At 39.9% G+C, this 18,334-nt stretch overlaps 1 protein-coding gene across 1 annotated transcript; it reads right to left on the bottom strand.

Annotated features, from left to right (window-relative positions):
• Positions 1-499: 499 nt before the first annotated feature.
• Positions 500-16,388, bottom strand: gfpt2 (glutamine-fructose-6-phosphate transaminase 2). The gene is made up of 19 exons (XM_040120151.1): positions 16,272-16,388; positions 14,963-15,070; positions 13,774-13,881; positions 13,349-13,474; positions 12,447-12,505; positions 11,216-11,350; positions 10,121-10,182; positions 8,094-8,173; positions 5,680-5,797; positions 5,286-5,449; positions 4,916-5,011; positions 4,359-4,456; positions 4,095-4,215; positions 3,723-3,880; positions 3,377-3,491; positions 3,080-3,207; positions 2,803-2,970; positions 2,271-2,432; positions 500-769 (listed from the first exon to the last, which is right to left on the bottom strand). The coding sequence occupies exons 1-19, from the start codon at positions 16,276-16,278 to the stop codon at positions 725-727; spliced, it is 2,058 nt and encodes a 685-aa protein (XP_039976085.1). The 5' UTR covers positions 16,279-16,388; the 3' UTR covers positions 500-724.
• Positions 16,389-18,334: the final 1,946 nt, after the last annotated feature.

Raw genomic sequence — 18,334 nt, 5'->3', positions numbered from 1 at the left:
GATGGAGAAACTTATTTTGGTACCTTCTGCAAAAAAATATTGAAGTCATGGGTTAATAGCCCACCAGGCAGTTATTTGCACGATTGTGCAACGAAATATATAAATGAGATTTTTATAACTCAGAGAACTCTCTGGAATAAAACAATGTAATTCCTGCATTTCCCATTGTGTAACAAATAGTTAAGTTAGCAATGGATGTAAGAAATTCATTAAACAGGAAGAGAATGTACCAACTCATTCACGACAATGTACATTCATAATGCACATTTGGTTCCAATATTGCACAACAGTAAACACTTCAATATACCATATCGATGCTTTTCTGCTAAGCCTTCTGTATGTGTTTTTGGCTCAATTTGAGATTAGAAAAAGGCACAGCATGTTGCTTTGGATTTTTGAATGTTGTAGATTGTTCCGCATGGCCTCAATGGCACTTCCTCAGCAGTGTATTGGTCAGACTTCACATTTCTCTTTTTTTAAAAAAAAAAAAAAAAAAAAAAAGGCATTGTACCATATACCCTCACCCTCTTTCATCTCTCACATTCACTCTCTCATTCACACCCTCATGCCCACACACACAAAAACAGCCTGTACTTCACCCCAATCCACAACCACAATCACACACACACATCTGCACGCACAAACATACTGAACGTTCAATTGCACAATTGCACTGTAAATCTATGAGCTTCCTCTCTCCTATATTGCGCCTTGTGAGCTGTATCTACTCCACAGTCACAGACTTGGCCAAGTTTCTGGGACAGTCAACCTGCAACAAGAGAAAGCAGTTTGTTATAGCAAATGACATGTGATCAGTGACTGTGGCTGTATTGAAAATGTTTAACACACCACATTGTATTAGGGTGGGAGGTATAACAATGGCACTCCGGCAGAGACATGCCATAATATGGATTTGAGTATAAATGTTGCATCACATTAAGTGCACTTGTATTTTAATCAGGGAACATACGCTTCCCTTTCACACTAAAACAAGTGCACATTTACAGTCTAAGAAAGGGTGGCTAGAGAAACGGTCCTAGAGAAGCAGGACCAAATAGCTCTCATGTTGATGTAAAAAGAAAAACTACAATGCATTAATGCCTGAGTCACTGACCAATCCCTATCCTTATGATAAGAAAATTCATTGGTGGAAGGAGATTACACATGCCATAACTGTGTGTGTAAAAACATGGTGGCTGTCCAAATTGGGGGGAGAGATGTCTTTTAAGGGATAGGGGAAAACATGAGGTTAACAATATGCATAACCGGGCCATGAATATTTCACACAAAACAAAATCCACAAGTGATGCGGAAGCCGCTGTGAAAGGTGAAACATACTGCACACACGCATACAAATACACAGATGGCTTTAGCTAGTGCAGTATGGTAAGCTGGTCTTACCATATCATTCTACAGTATGTTAATATTTAATCAACTGCAGGCAATAAATAGTCTCCCTGTGTCCTGTGCTGCATGTAAATCAAATTCCACTGAAATGTTGAAATAATACTTCGATATTCATAATTATTGTTCAATTTAAAAACCCACGTATATAAATTTTATGTTGTACTGCCCAGTGATACATCAGGTAGAAACATGTTATAATCAATGCATGTATCTGGACTTCCAACTTACCATGGCTTTAAAAATAATACGCAGCAATATTAATATGCAAACTATGATGGAACTGAATAGAAACTTATATCAGCATAAGATGTTTTAATTGCTTAAATCAGTTTTGCCTTAGTGTTGGGTGTGGTTAATGTGGACACAATCAATATTGCTATAACTATCGTAGTGTAATCTTTATGTTGATAAGTGTATCACATATCTGTGTGTATATCATGCACTGACCTGATGAAGATCACATGATATATAGTTTAATTCAGGATAATACAGTAAGTCAACTAGTTATTTTGTGTTTTAAATAAAATGGAATCAATGACATTTGTACCATTAAGACATGAGAGTTATGAGGCACCATATCTCAATATTTAGGATTTCATCTTGATAAAACTAGATAAAAAGATAATGACCTAATATTTAAATGTTTGTATGATCTTCCCTATTTCTGGGGGCTCAGATCAATATTCAAAAAGTCTCCCAGCCACACATCTCATTGATTTTTTGGTAGATAAATAGCACTCGCCTACTTCATTACTTAATACAAATGTTAAAGCAAATGTACCTGAAGTTAAAAAGACTCTGTATTTCATATACATTGAGAATTTATATGGATGGATTGAGTGAAAACTATGTCGACTACTTACGTCATATCCTCGCAGGACGGCCAAGTGGAACGACAGGAGCTGCAGGGGGATGACACTGAGGATGCCCTGCAGACAGTCCACAGTATGTGGCAGCTCGATGGTCTGGTAGGCATTCTTAGTCACCTCAGGGTCGTCCTGGCAACACAAGATGATGGGCCGACCCTGATGGCAAGAACATTCACATTAGTCAGGCAATTTAATGTCATCATTTATGAAGGCTATTAGTTGCTCGTGACCTGACTGTGAAAATACTGTGCGGCGTGTGTTTGTCCGTCCGTGTGTGTGTGCAGTGTGCCTCTTATTAAATTCATTTCCCATTCATTACATGATCATTCTATATTAAGAGGATTACTGAAATAATGATGGGGCTCTATGCTCTTTGTGCTTCTTGTGACTGATTGTCACACCTTCATGACCTACAAAATGTGAGTTTAGTCTACTCCTGCCCCCCAAATGTAAGGTTTGTGTAAATGTGCAGTTTAAATTAATTAAATTAAACACATTAATTAAAATGTGTTTTTCCAGGACCTACCGATCTGGCAGTGACTTGCTGCAGAGCATTCTGGCACTTAGAGTAACAGGCGTCTCTCATGATGATCATGATGACTGGCATGTTTTTGTCTATGAGTGCCAGGGGACCGTGCTTCAGCTCCCCGGCCAGGATGCCCTCTGAGTGCATGTATGTGATCTCCTTGATTTTCTGCATGGGAATAAAAAGAATGAAATGTTTTTACTCTGCCTTCATGTTTTATGTACCAGGAGAGTGAATTGCAGTTTTTTGACAGATGACTGTGGCACTCTCAACTCACAAGCGCCCCCTCTAGGCAGGTCGCATAGTTGAAACCTCGGCCCATGACCAGAAGGGACCTTTGCTGATATAGTTCATTGGCAATGGTCTTGATCTTCTCATCCAGAGACAACACTTTCCTTATCAGCTCTAGGAGATTAGAAGAAGAATGACTTGAGGTGAGGTCGTATGGTGGAAGTATAGGAGTACAGGTATAACACAGATGATGTGGTATTCGGTTAATGTGGGTCTACTTTTATGTGCTCAGTCTGGGACCATTTTGTGTTTTTGATGTATTTGTGTTTGTTAGAGCACGAACCAGGCAGCACCCTTAGGCCGCTGATGATCTCCAGTCTTCTCTTCTGTAGGGAGAGCCTGTCCTCACTCATCATCAGGCCAAACATGATCAGGGCCACAAACTGACTAGTGTAGGCCTGGGTCACACACACAAGAGACAGAAACATATAAGCCGTGCTGAACAGTATGCCAGTTCTGTGTTGTCATGCAGCCTTTAACAAGGAAAATATCATCAAATTGAATGCAAAGTTGTGTTAATACAACAATACAGCTTATTAAAAAAAAACGTGTCTATTTTGCATATTGCTTTTGCCAGATTCTGAAAAGAGTCTTTTTAAACCTATTAGACGTAGATCTATAAACTGTACCTTTGTGCTAGCCACTCCTATCTCAGGCCCAGCATTGATGTGGACTCCGCAGTCAGTTTCTCTACAAATGGAGCTGCCCACAGTGTTGGTTATACCAACTGTCAGAGCACCATGGTCCTTACAGTAGCGCAGTGCCATCAAGGTGTCTGCTGTCTCTCCTGAGGGAGCAAAAGCAATGAAAAGATATGCTTATGATGCAGAATTACAGCACGATGAGGCCACTGCGGGATGAAAAATTCAAAACAGGATGATGTTGTCCTCATGTTTCACCCAAAAACTGACAGTGTGAAGCACGTTTTTCTTTAAATCCAGTTTCATGGTCAAAATTGTCTGTAACAGCAGGTATTCTGGATTTTGTGTGTTATTTCTCACCTGACTGGCTGATGTAGAAGCAAACGTCATCTCTGTAAACGGGGGTGTTGCGGTCCAGGAAGTCGCTTGCCAGCTCCACCATGACAGGCAGCTCTGTCAGCTCCTCAAGGATCTGTCTGGTCTAAAGATTGGGTAAACACAATCATCATCATCACCACTTTCAATACAAAGGGTAATTAAATGTTAATTAAACTTTTACTCATCATTATTGTCACCAAATGATCATCATCATTCTAATCCTAATTCTTCCTCAGCTCTACTCACAGCCACTGCAGCATGGAAGCTAGTGCCACAGCCAATCATAATTAGCCTTCTGCAACGTTTGATTTCTTTCAGGTGGTCCTTCAGCCCACCGAGTGTCACTGAGAATACAAAACGTAAGACAGTTACATTAGTTAAACCACTAAACTGTTAATTTAATGCATGTTGATTAAATACATGATAGTCATCATTCATAGCTACTGCACACATTTAAAATAAATTTACCTAAGGAGAGCGATGTTATCTTGAATGTATACAATTAACAGGTAGCAAATATTGAGGAAGTACCTCAGGCGCCTACAGTATAAAGATATGGGTGACAGAATGTGGTGCTCCAGTAAAGTGTAAGTAAATGTTTTAGTATCTGATTGCACTTGTCTTTCAAAACGCCAGGTTCAAACAGACTGTGGTAAGACAGACAATCAAGAAACTGCAGATCCTGTGTGCATAGCCTGAATTAGTCTCTGTTAATATTGATTCAAGGGATCAGGGACCTGCTCATGTGCCCCAACAAATGTTTAAACTTTGAAGGTAGGACTGTTTATAAGATCACTGGTCACCTGTGTTGGAATCAAAGCAAATCCGGCCTCTCATAGTGTTGACTACTGACTCCGGCTGCTCAAAGATCTCCTTCTGCATGAAGGCATCAAAGTTACCTGCAAACGGAGGAGCATGTATGTACATCAGACAATCTGTTAAACTAAAAGAGGCTGAAAAATAAACAGTAGCATTATGTTTTCACTTATTCAGCCAGCAGAGGGTGGGCAAACATAGAGAAAGCATAGAGACTTAGTGCTCTTTATAACATCTGATCTCATATATGTTTTAATAAGCCGATAAACTGCTTGTGTAAACTAAACAAAATTAAAAGCAATGAATTGTCCTCACATCCAACAGATACCAAAATTGTCTTTTTGATGATTATCTGACCTTTCATGATCTGTTGCAGCTCCATCTGCAGGGTCTGGATTGCCCTGACGGGGTCCTCTCCAGCCTGCCGGTTCATCCTGTGGATGGAGAGTTTCCCTCCAGTCACCACTGCGATGTCATCGTCCTCCAGGTACAACACCTTGTTGGTGTGCTCAATGATGGCACTGTGGGTAGAGAGAGAAGACGGATACATGTGTGATGAACTAATGATGATGTGCACTTGTTTGATGTTTGTAAATGGTGCAAAACTTATTTTTGTTGATTCGTTTTTGAAAGATGTGGTAGCAAGAGGGAGAGAAGAGGTTGGTGACTTTAATAAAATGACAAATAAGAATTCAATGATATGCTCCCATATTAGAATTACAACAAAACACACAGACAAATGGTTTCTCACCTGGCGTCAGAGGCAAAGTAATACTCCACAGCCCTGCCATCCCCCACAGAGCCGATGGCATCGGCGGGGTTAGGGCGGTTATGGCTGTTCTTCTCCTGGACTCCCTCCTTTATGTGACCTACAGGGTCAAAAGCCAGAGGTCAAGGGTCAGAGGTCACACAGTGACTTTGAGTGACTAAAACAATCAAGATGTGTTCATCACTTGAATTCTTCCTCTCAACATCAAAATGTTGTCACGTCCCGACTGTGGAAAGCGGCTTGTTATCTTGTGAAACTCTGATTTGATATTAGAAATCAGACAACTTTTTATATGGAACATTCAACCAAAATAGAATATTTATAACAGATCATGAATAAACACCCAAAAGGCTTTATATTAACAAATGGACAAGAAATAAAACTGAGGTGATTGGCTACTACCTACTTCTCATCAGCCTGCGATATTTATAGCCGATTTAAGTTTTATTTTATTTATTTGTTTAATTCTTTATTTTTTTGCTGAATTTGTTTGTTATTGTCAGCAGCGTACATTTCTGACAAAGTGCCTTTCTCGATGCTACCATTTGTGCAATTTCAAATTGTACACATAGTTGATTTAAAATCAAATTTGAGAGGAAATCTGCCAGATTACCTCACAGCAATACTGTTATACATCGGTGCAAACAAGTCTAAAGATTTGAGGCTTTCTTGAAGAGGCAAGAAAATGGAAAGATCTCAGCTGCTGTGAAGTCTCTTCTCTGGCATGACACAGAACCAACCATGGTCTTATTTGATAGTTTTGATATGGTGTTTATGTATTGTTTAAACAACAAATAGGATGTGTGATAATAGATATTTTATCACTATGTAAAATGTTAGGAAAAGAGATGGCAAAGAGAATTGAAAGGACTTTTTTCTGACATTAAAACGACACATCTCAGTATGGTTCCCTCTTGGCCTACAATAATCTAAATCTGCCTTGGACTTTGTACTGGAGCACTTAGCAACCATTTTCAGTAACTTGATAACACAGTAAAGACACAGTAGAAACAAAGAAGCAAAAGGCAGGTTTTGGCTAACAACTAATAACTAATCATGATGACACTTTATTTCATTGTAACAGGAGTATTTTAAACAATTAAAAAGACTCTCCCTCTCAAACTCTTTTTCCCACTGGGAATTCTGGGATTGGGAACCTTCTTTTGGGAACATTCTTTTCAGGAATTTTTGAATTTCCACAAGACCACTGCCCTTTAAAACTACACAAAGAAGTCCTTGGCAACACCTAAGGAAAAATGGCTTTCTAAGAAAGTTTTTGAAAAGAATTATTGCACAATAAATAACAGAGCCACAAAATATCTCGTGTTACTTCCACAGTTAGCCAAGAGAATAATTGTGAAAGAGCCAGTGTGGATTTGTTTCAGTATAACTGAGAAAATTAATAGTTAGAGCAACATTGCACTGTAATCTGACGAGAAAGTGAGGAGAAAATGCTCCCTTGATAGGAGACATGTTTCAAGCTATTGCACTGTATAAGGTTAAGTGTGTGAGTCCTCTGATCATTTTAGTAGGTATGATGAAGTATGGCCGTGCAAAATGGAGGTTTTTAACTTTCTGAATGTCTTGCTGAATAAGTGTTACAAGGTGTGCTTATATGTGAACTCAACCGTTTGCACACGTGGTAAATAACTCGTTAAAAGGATAAATCTGGTAGTATACTTTTCTTACTGCAAAAAAATTTCCACGAAAAGATCAAAACCAACAATGATTTGATCCTAAAGGAGTATTTCCGTGTAGCCAAAGCCTGATACAGCTCATTCCTCTGTGAGGAAAAAAAAAACACATCAATAAGCAACACTTTTACACAGGCACTGTAGTTTATTTACAGTCAATCCCACATACACTATCCTGCGGCTGAGAGAACCATATCAATGGCTGAAAATACTCCCCAACAAATATTTAATCCTGTTTCAGTTTGCTAAAACCTACAGTCCCTGGCTGTTTTTAGGAAAATTTTTCGTCTTTAAAAAAAAATTTAAGTATGCATTTATAACCCATTTACTTGATTTAAAACTTTATTAGGAATGAATGGCTTTGGGACTGAGAGCTCATTATGTCAAAGTTCCCTTAGTTGCAAACTCATCAATAAAACCACGATATTTGGGGTATCTTTATACAGCTCAGAGACACTTATACTGTTAGATGATTATCAGCAGGAACAAGATTATTTTAGATTATTTAATATGCTTTCAAATTTAATATGATAATAAATTATGAATACTTAGGTGTCTAAATCTTGCATCTAGTTAATTTATCCAAGCTTCCTGTATGCCGTGTGTACCTACAGTATGTCTGTGTGTGAGCCTGAATGTAGGCATAGATTTAGGGTGTAGTGTACGGGGATAATGGCAGACAGAAAGAGGAACAGAGCTCACCACCGTGGTAGTGGATGGGGATGTTTTCGGTCGACAGCTCATGCTCGCTTCGCACACCAATGAGCAATGGGCTTCCTCTCCTGCCGGGACAAGAATGAAGCAGGTAGAGAGGAAGGGACGGAAGGTGGGAGAGGGAGAGGAAATATGGGAAAGGTGGGAGAAAGGGGAGGATTAGGTTTCGTAGACGCACAACAATGTCAGACACACACTGTCATGAGATGCTTTGTGAAAATATGGGTGTTGAGACAACCTGACATCCTATCCTATTATAATATATTCCAAACAGAACACTCCAAGCACTCTTTATGATCCTCCTTTACGACCTCAAATTCAATCTTTGTCAAGTTAATTTTACACAATTTTGTACTTAATCCTGTTGAGTTTGTCCCTGTACAGACAGGGGCTCAGACATCCTGTCACTTACTCCAAATCTCTTCTAAACTTTTTAGTCTTGAACACTAGACAGGTAAACTGATCCTCCATTCATCTACAACCCTCTAAGATTTGCTCACAGTTCCTGGATCAATTCACCGCTTCCTCATTGGCTACTGTTTCCATTTGGGCTTCTCCCATTGGCTGTGAAGTTGCGACCACATGTAGATTTGACAGGTTGCGGAGGAGGATGTGAGGAGACTAACCTTAAAATAGATGAAACCTTTACACACTCATCCTGTGACCACAGCGCCAACAGTATAGCCTAACAAAATAAATGATTATGACACTGACACTTGAGAAGACAAAGGCCCCTCCTTATTTCTTGTCTTTCTCTGTCTGGATCCCTGCTTACTCTCTGGTTAGCATTTGTCTGGGGCACGGCTACACTGATGTAAGACTGCTGGTTGTTTTAAGGGGTGTGGGGCTTAAAAATGCAGGCTTGCAAACAGAAACATGTGGTTGCTATCCGATACAATATTTACCCTGAGGGAGGTAGAGCCGAGAAGAAGAAATGAAAGAAAAATAAGAGTAAGTAAGAGAAAGACCAGGTGTTGGAAAGAAGAGGAAAGGAAGAACAATAGAATGAGAGATAGTAAAAGTAAAAGTAGCAGAGACGAAGAGAGTAGAAGTCCTGCCGGGAGGCTGAACCTTGACGATAAAGGGTGGGTGCTCACAAACGTCACCAGATAATTACAAACATTCCTCCATCTCTCCATCCTGAACAACAATGCTGACTATTCAACATATTAACCACAAAACTACACTGAGTTTGGCCAAAGCTGTGCAATACTGATATCAAAATCTTTTCTTTAGAAACTACAAGCACACAATAAACAAGTGATATTCCAAAGTTTCATGACCTTAGCAGAAGGTGTGCCAAGAAGCAGTCTCTCCAAAACTGGCACTGCCAGGCTACCTGTTGGCATAACCACACCTCCTTATCTGTCTTCATTTTGTTGTTCATCTGCCCTCCTCCTTTTTCTCTCTCTTATTCTCTCACTCCCATGCTCCAGCAGTCTCCCTTCTCCCTGATTCATAACAGCTCACTGAACCAGGAAAGGTATAAAGTCAAATAAAATGATGAGAAGTGATTAACCAGGAGTCTTGCTGGCAGCTGCATGTTCGAGAGCCGAAACAGGAAACTCTCTAGTCTCTCCGTTAATGAGTCACAGAGAAGGAGGTGTAGGGCCGGCAGCCCAGAGGCTAGAGGCCCAGGAGGGAGAGAAGGAGCCTGAATTCAACCTCTGCTCTGGTTGTTGCTTTGCCTGGGTCTTATGATGCAGATAGAACTGACACATTCAGTTGGACAGGAATTTACACACATCCGCACACACACATGAAAAACAGCACAAATACTCATTATTGTAAGCAAAGCATGTTCCAGAGTCATACCATGTTGCATGCAATGGATGTATGCTAAGATAAGCTATAATGAGTGAATCAACGCAAATTATATTTGGTATTGCTTCATAGTGGTTATAAAACGGATGAGTCATCTCCAGTGAGTCTTAGATCAGATACTGGACCATAATATGAAGTGAAATGCCAGTGTGTGCGTGTGTGTGTGTGTGTGTATGTGTGTTTGTTTTAACCTGGTAGACACAGCCTCTTCAGGGAAATGACGGCTTTTGAACACCAGCGCGAAGGCTCCCTCCTGAGAGAAGCAGAGGAAACAAAGAGTTTACATTAGCGTGATGAATGAGTGAAAATACACCACGGTTAAACAAGGCTCTTAGGGAAGAGGTGGAAAACAATTCAAAATATGAAAATTTAAATGTAAAAGTAAAGTTGCCCGTGTGTTCCTAGAGAGTGTGTGTGACCTTTCAGAGAAACATTTTCTGAACAAAAGCAAATGTCTCTTTTGGCCCTGTGGGGTTTGGTAGTTGTGGTGGGGGTGTGGACGAGTGTGGGGAAGCAGTGGGGTACGGGATGGGGGAGTGTTAAGAGAAATAAGACTTCTATTGTATAACATCAGCTGTATTTCGAAAGCACAGACTGCAGTGACGCCTGTGTTGGGTACTAGAAGCAGAACTGGGTGTGTGTTTGTGTGTGCGGTGTTGAGCATAGGCAGGGAGGCGAGGGGAGGGCGTCATGGTCGTGAGGCTGTTAGTCGGTCTAACTATCTGGTTCCAATTACTCCAAATCCAAAATGGCTGCTTTTGCCTCCTCTGTTCTTCTGACGAGAGAAAACTCACCCCAGCTGAGATGTGTGAAGCTCTGGAGCATGAAAGTCACAAAATGGAAAACAGAGGCTCACTCCATCTCACCGGAAAAAAATTGGTTCCTACGAGTGATGATGTCACTTATGATGCTGTTGGGGCGGTTGCCACGGGGACTGTTTTTATGTGATGGTGAACTGTGCTTTAAAGGACAGGAAATTTAAATAGTTTTGCACTGCTTAGAATGAGCAAATGAATGTATATGTGTGTGTATAAACGGACAATGACCCTAAGCTACATGATGCTACCCTTCAGAGTTACCAGGAAGCTGGTTATACAAGTTTCCATCTCCATAAATAGAGCTGAAGCCAAAAAACTGTGTTGTGTCCTACTGACAGAAGGAAAAAGTAGAGTTTAAGACCCAATATCTTATAGTCTTGCTGGAAAAGGAAGATTAGTCGCCCAACACCCACCTGTTCTGCCATAAAGTTGGTATGTGTGTGTTGTTGCTATGTGTGAGCTACCCACCAGCTGCTGAATGACTCTCTCGACCAGCGTGGAGAAGGAGATGCTGTCACTCTCTCGGTTGTCGTAAATGTATTTGATCAATTTCGGGATCACTTCCGTGTCCGTCTCTGACTCAAACTCATATCCTTTGGTGATCTGAGAAGGATAAGAGATACAGTTTATATTAATGTATACATAAACACACTGAGGATGTACTGTCTGAAAACCATAATTTTCTGCAGGACATTAGGAAATTAAAATTATGTTCAAACTAAGAAAATTTGTGCTAAGCATCCATTATGTCTCATTTCATTGTTGGGTGTAACAAACTACCTGCTTAATTAGATGAAAATATCCTCAATAGACAAGGTAAGATCTTCAATACTCCTTTGGCTAAAGTGATGATGTTACACACTAAAGTTGCATGGGTCGATTAATTAATTTCACACTAAATATGTTATGTGCAACAATCTAGTTTGAACAGACTCCACTGGTTTCATCAGCCCAAAGTTGAGCTATTTTAACAAAGCGGTTTATTTCAGCTTTTAAGAATCTGATTTTCTCCCTCCATCTGCAAAAATATGTTCCCTACTACTAAGCAGAATTCCTTTCTCGAGTTTTTAATCCATGCTTTGCGCAGAGCGATAACATGAGAGTTAATAGTAACTATATTCCAGTCAAAAACAAATTCATAGAACGAAAATTTTGTCCAAGCATAATGTGCCAACAAATGACGTTTGAAACATTGTTAGTTGATGACAGCTGGTGCCATTAAAAAAAAAAAAAAAATCAAACTCATAAATTACTTGATTCTAGTCCCTATGGATGATATAACGTGTTAATGTAATGTAGTGTTTTCTTTACATCTACAGTTAAGTCCTTTGCTTGCAGTGGTTACTGTGCAGTGGGAATGCTGCACATGTAATCACAGGCACCAACAAATGGTGCAGCTAAGTTAAATTTACATTTGTCTAACCTGTGGTTGGTATTTTTGGTCAACCTTGAACACCGGGTTAAAAAGAACAACATGACATACATTGTCACATTATATAGTCTTTCTGACTCACTTTAGGTTTGGTATGACTTCTAAAAGAGACAGTACCAGAACGGCTAGCCACTGAGCAGGAGGAAACTCAAGCCTGTAACGGTTATACAAGCTTTAACCTGAATGGCAGGCCCAAGAATGGCACGGAACATGACTGTAACGCAGTTGTTTTTTACAATGGGAATTCCTGATGATAGGATGACTTACCAGGTACTTCTTCAGCTCTTTGTAGTTGGTGATGATGCCATTGTGGATGACAACAAACTCTGAGAAAAAGGGAGTGGGAGTGAAAAGATGGGAACAAGGGGCTTAAGGTCAAAAATGAGCCTCATTTATATGTTGTCCAAGGACTAGACTAATACTAGAGCAATAACTACCCAACCGATCCTAGCAATGATGAGCTAAATAGATGGTATGGCAGGTCTAACAGGTTGTCGCTATTTATAGAATGTTATGTTCAACAATGGAAGTTACTGCATGTAGTCAAAGCAGTGGAATTATAATTAACTCAAATGACACGGATGTAAAATTACCACAATAATGTGGCAGAGCAAGATAACTAAAAGTGTGACAAACAAACAAAGTGGTATGTTATTATAACAACAACCAAGTAGTAATAGGCTGAATCTAAATGTACTAATAGACCATAATATCATATAAACAGAGTTATCACAATTCTTCTCCTTGTGATATGGACTTTCACACTTTGGACTTTTATGGGGATACTTACCTCGGTTTAAAGCCAAGGTACATTATTGACACACCTATGAATACACACCTATGAGGGCGTGTAAAATACAGGTAAAGCATCTCAGCGTTTTATTTTGCTGCTCATCCATGTGGATAGGCTATTATTATAGGTTGACAATGAAGTGATTCAAGACGTGAGAATCCTAGAGTCAGGACTGATCTCAATTTGCACTTTTTTCTTTTTTTTTTTAAAAGATCATCAAACGAAGCTAATGTGTCTCATTGAAGCCATTTATACTGAGATTCTTACAGTATGCTTACCATAGATTTATAGTCATCTGAGCATGGGTGTTAAGTGCATTTGTATACTGCGAGTATAAGAGTATCGGCATACATGTAAGTACATTAGTGCAGATTACCGTTGTCCTTGTCAGAGCGATGAGGGTGGCTGTTGACAGCACTCGGCTCTCCGTGTGTGGCCCAACGAGTGTGAGCGATGCCAAAGTGTGTGCACAGCTCCGCATCCAGGTCCAGTGTGTCTTTTTCTGAACAACGAAAACAGAACACCAATCCTTTTACTGATATGAGCAGACTGCCGAGAAATTTAAAGACAGAAAAATGTGGCATGAAATGTTCAGGGAAGGGGGGGGGGGGACTACTCATGCTGGTATGCATGGGGGACAACCACTAAAACTAAGTCACCATCAAATATTATTCAAAATTTGTAATCCCGAGGTGATAATATCTAGATTTTAATACTGATCAACAATGATTGAAGCCTACTTAACTCCAAAAAAAAAAAAATCTGTAATAAAAATATGTTGTGAAATGTGCATAGACCCACTGTATAGCTCCTCATCCAGAGCCTTGACCTTCCCCTTCTTCTTGATCAAGCAGATTGTGTTACCATTGACGTCAGTGGTCGTCTTGTTAGGACCATCCACAGCAATACCTGCAGACAGACAGGCGCAGAAAAATTACATTTATACTTTCATGGTGTTGTACAGAAAGGCGCTAAGCACACAATTGTCACAAATTCAACGTCCTCCATATATTAGTGATGAGAGGTCAAATTCAGCTTTCAGTCAAAAGAGGATATTTTGGAAGGTGATTATGAAAAAGCCAATGGGTACGTTATTTGAGGTGATCAAAGTGACTTGTAATTTAATACATTTGTTTCTGAGTGTGTTACTCGTCGTGTGTGTGTGTGTGTGTGTGTGTGTGTGTGTGTGTGTGTGTGTGTGTGTGTGTGTGAATGAAGAACACGGCATTTAACAGCTATGAAAGAACCTCTTATTTGTATGGCTTCATCCTGCTCAAATAGGATGAACAAATACAAAGTGTACGTGTGAAGGGGTGTGTGTCCGTGTGTGTCCGTGTGTGTGTCTGTGTCTGTGTGTGTGCGAGTGTGAACAATGTTACAGATGTGAGTCAGATATCGTTGTAGCTTCGTGAGGTGTAGTGGTAGCTGGAATATTTTATTCCTAATTACTCTCCCTATTATTAGTGATGATACTTCCACTGTGGTTTTATGATTAAAAAAGTGCCTGCATGAGAACCACCTCACTCTGGCAAGTAATTGGTTTTACCGGTTATACCAGATATAACAGTTCATTCAATTCATTCAGTTCATTCAATATCGTTGTGATTGGACCTTCTACTTAAATCTCATCAGTCATGTGCAGAAGGAGGCAGTTCAATGGATCAGGGTGTGCTTGAGTCCATACAGTACCAATCCAGCATGAGTCCCACCTTTAAACATGATTCATATACAGTATGTATGTGTTTCAGGGCTTTACAATGATTCTGCTCATCATTAAATCTCTGGTTAATTGTTTTTTCTTCATGCCTTGAATACTGTGAAATGTTGCCTAGATTTTAATTTTTTTGGACATGACACACAGGTGCTGCCAAAGAGTACTATTAATGTTTGTGCAGGGTGTGTGTGTGTGTGTGTGTGTGTGTGTGTGTGTGTGTGTGTGTGTGTGTGTGTGTGTGCGCGTATGGAAACTCTGTGAAGCCAAGTGTCTTACCTGCTGAATCGTACCCTCTGTACTCCAGTCTCTGCAGTCCCTTCAACAGCGTCTCAAATATCTCCTTTCTGGTGCGAGGCACTTGGTAATTCAGGTAGGCAAAGATCCCTTTTAGTGAGGGAGAAAGAGAAACAGAACTTGAATCATCTGACATGCTCAACGCTGTTGGCAGAGCTTACACAACTGCAAAGCTCACAGTGCCATCTTTTTAAATCTTTTTGATAAGTATCTTCATACTTTTTACAGATAAATCTATCCTTAAAGTAGGTAAAGTCGCAAACAGTGTTCAGCAGTTATTAGCTGACATTAATATTCACTCTCTGGTTTCTAATAAGTCATTAAGGAAGGATATGGCTATTCGGTGAGGTCAACTACTTGCCTCCAGCTGTATTACTTTTATTGCTTATGATCTTCTTCTAATTTCATCTGCTTGCAAGGACAAGAATACACAACAGACAGAATGAGACCCCAGACATGACATGTCACCATATTTAATTGCATGAGTTACGCAAGCTTATGCATCCTTATATTTATTTCAAATAACTTTGTGAATACAGTATGAGGCTGCTGGGTGTGTTGTCCCTGTTCAAGTATATGTCCACCCCCATCCCCTTCTGTGTGTGTGCGTGTGTGTAGGAATGTTCCGGGCAGCTCTCCTCCCTCAGGCACACAGCTGGCCATTGACGGACGCACATTGCGCGCAGTGTTGGAGCAGCCAGGTGGGCAGGCTGCGGTAGAACAACCACTGCCTCTTCTTTGAAGACGGGAGGAGAGGCCAAGGGGCTGTTAAAGATTTACTTTGAGCTGTAAACGTGCCTGCTCGAGAGTGCGACATGTGAGGCTGTCAAAAGTTTTCAACTTTAGGTAGTTGCGGAGGGTGTATGTGAGACGCTCCACGAACGCAAGACAGTAACGATCCCTCGGATCTTTTTTTTTTAAAAACGGTAACTGGTATGACTTCCCCGTCTTGTTGTCTACCCCCGTGAGTGAAAACACTGACACGTAGCAGCTGTGCGTAAAGAGCTTCAGGAATCCACACGGATCAGAAAACAGACATTTATCCAACTGTTGCGGTTCGGAATTAATATTTAAATGACCACTTAAATACTTACAAGATAGTAGCAACTATATGAGACCTATTATATGGCCTGATAACTTTGCAAATCCATCGCTTTATCACTAGGGTAACACGCAAAACATCGCTATTAGAGCACTGAGAGATGCAGGAGCCCGTCAAGTCAATTTTCGTGCGTAACACGCTCAATTCCTTGCAAAAAAAAAAAATTAACTCGAGGAAATGAATCCTTACCACACATGGCTCAAGCTTTTGCCGTCGTTGTTGAACGCCTTTCTGTCTGCAAACGACTTGTACTTTCGGCGGTTGGAGCGATGCTTCTGCTTCTCTCGTGTTAAATCCAGAACGACTACACGCTCCGGCACACTCCCACAGTGCATTTAAATACTGTTTCCTGAGGAAGCATCGGCCCCACCTCCTCTGACACCTCGCCTGTCCTGTTAACACTATCCCGCTGCCTCACAGGTGCTCGCCACTTCATCCGTCGCAGATGGAAAGACGCCAATCAACTCAATTATTTCTTAACCCACCGGGTCATGGTTCACCTCTTGCATCGATTAGTCGAGAGTGATGTGTAATTAAATATTTTCAGTTGCCACGCACTTCTTTCCTTGATCATTTACTTGGTGGAGGTTTGATCCTGGTTTATTTGCAAATGCCACATTTTTAGGCCGCGAAAGAGGAATCAGACTGTAAATGAAACAGAACCTGTGTTCCTCAGCAGGCCCCTTGATGACAAGGAACAAGATTCATTTATCGCGTCTACTGATGGCGAACAGGTGTAACTCTACACTCAGTTACTTTGAATTCACTCAGCCTTTTGCTGGCAGACTTGGTCTCTCCTGCTCTCTGTTTATAATAAAGCAATTGCCCTGAAGGTCTGAGCGTATCTCTATTTTTCTATAGGCTCTGTTGAAACTCTGGTGCACGGTAGTCATTTAATAATTCCTGAAATTTTCCTAATAGTATTGAATCTATTTGAATGAAAGGTTAAGAAAGATGGGCAATAATTTTTGGAAATAAATTGAATATTTCAGCAGCAGTTTTATAAATTTTTTTCTACGTAATCTATTTATATTCTTGTACTGCTGCTAAGTCACATTTTGTTTTACTGTACCCAAGAATTGGTGAGTAATTACTAAGGAATGAATATGGAACAAAGAAGGAACTAAGTGTTTATTAAAAACGTGAGTTCCTGAATAACTACATCAAGGATGGTTGTACAACATTTCAATTAAGGGAACAAATAAATAGTATCTAACAAGGAAGTATTGATCATCAGTTGTTGGATTTGTTTCATTTAGAAAATGGTTCAGCCATGATCGTATCAGGGGTTTTCCAGTTTCCTTTAACTAATCACAGTGGTTCATGAACATGATATATATATTTATATATATATTTTTATTCTTAGTATTATCCACTGGTTATTTCTGAAGCTTCTTCCTGTACCAAGCCTCAGAGCTGCAGGTTCATTGTAGTTGTCTCTGTAATCTGCTGAATCCACCCTCTGTGGGCAGGGAATCGGTTCACTCAGGTTCACCAGGGCCCTGTTGGCAAATGCATTTAAACTGTTCCCACCCATGTGGCAAAGCTATCCATTATGCGGATGCTGTTCAGAATTTGGTGATGATGCAAAGGGGTTAGATCATGTGGTCTGTTTTGTTCAATTACTTGTCATTTTAATAACTCATCACTAATGTAGTTCCTCAGTTCTTGAGAATTAATCAGAAAAAGGCGCAGCTTAGCTCTGCATACCTGCATCAGGTGGAGGTGCTCAGTTCTGTTGAACTCCATTCAAAGCGAACAATGTTAGAACATTTAGAATGAATCCTAATGGGGTTTTTTTCTTTTTATGCTATGGCGCAAGTTTCTGTAACTTGTTACCTGTATTTCTAAAGAACTTCTGGATGCCATGGTAGAATACAAATTCTCCTGTATTAGTACAGGATTGCAAAGGTCATGAATTGTACTCTGTGTGGAATAAAAAAAGACTATACTTCTACTCCTATGAAAGATTATCTAGTGCCAAGTAAAACACAGCAATAAGGAATTATCATATTTACTGTATTTGTATCATAGATATGACACTAAGACACTGAGGGAGTTAAGTCCACTGGTATCTCTTCTGTTCCCATCCCTCCCTCCTGATAATAAAGGTTGCTGCCTTATCATCTTTGAATATTTCCTGAACTCTTGAACAATTAATTATATATATAATTTCAGGAAAAAAACTACTATATATATATATATATATATATATATATATATATATATATATATATATAGTTTTTTCCTGA

This window comes from Xiphias gladius, chromosome 23 (assembly GCF_016859285.1).
Source record: "Xiphias gladius isolate SHS-SW01 ecotype Sanya breed wild chromosome 23, ASM1685928v1, whole genome shotgun sequence".
Taxonomy (NCBI): Eukaryota; Metazoa; Chordata; class Actinopteri; order Istiophoriformes; family Xiphiidae; genus Xiphias; species Xiphias gladius.
Note: the sequence above shows the minus strand (reverse complement) of the source record. Positions and strands in the feature narration are given on the sequence as shown.

What these genes read in the sequence shown, in the direction of transcription:
- gfpt2 (XM_040120151.1), bottom strand. An exon ending in GAAGAGGCTGTGTCTACCAG is followed by an intron (nt 8,174 to 10,120) that starts GTTAAAACAAAC and finishes TTGTCCCGGCAG; the next exon opens with GAGAGGAAGCCCATTGCTCA. An exon ending in CCCCATCCACTACCACGGTG is followed by an intron (nt 5,798 to 8,093) that starts GTGAGCTCTGTT and finishes TTGACCCTGTAG; the next exon opens with GTCACATAAAGGAGGGAGTC.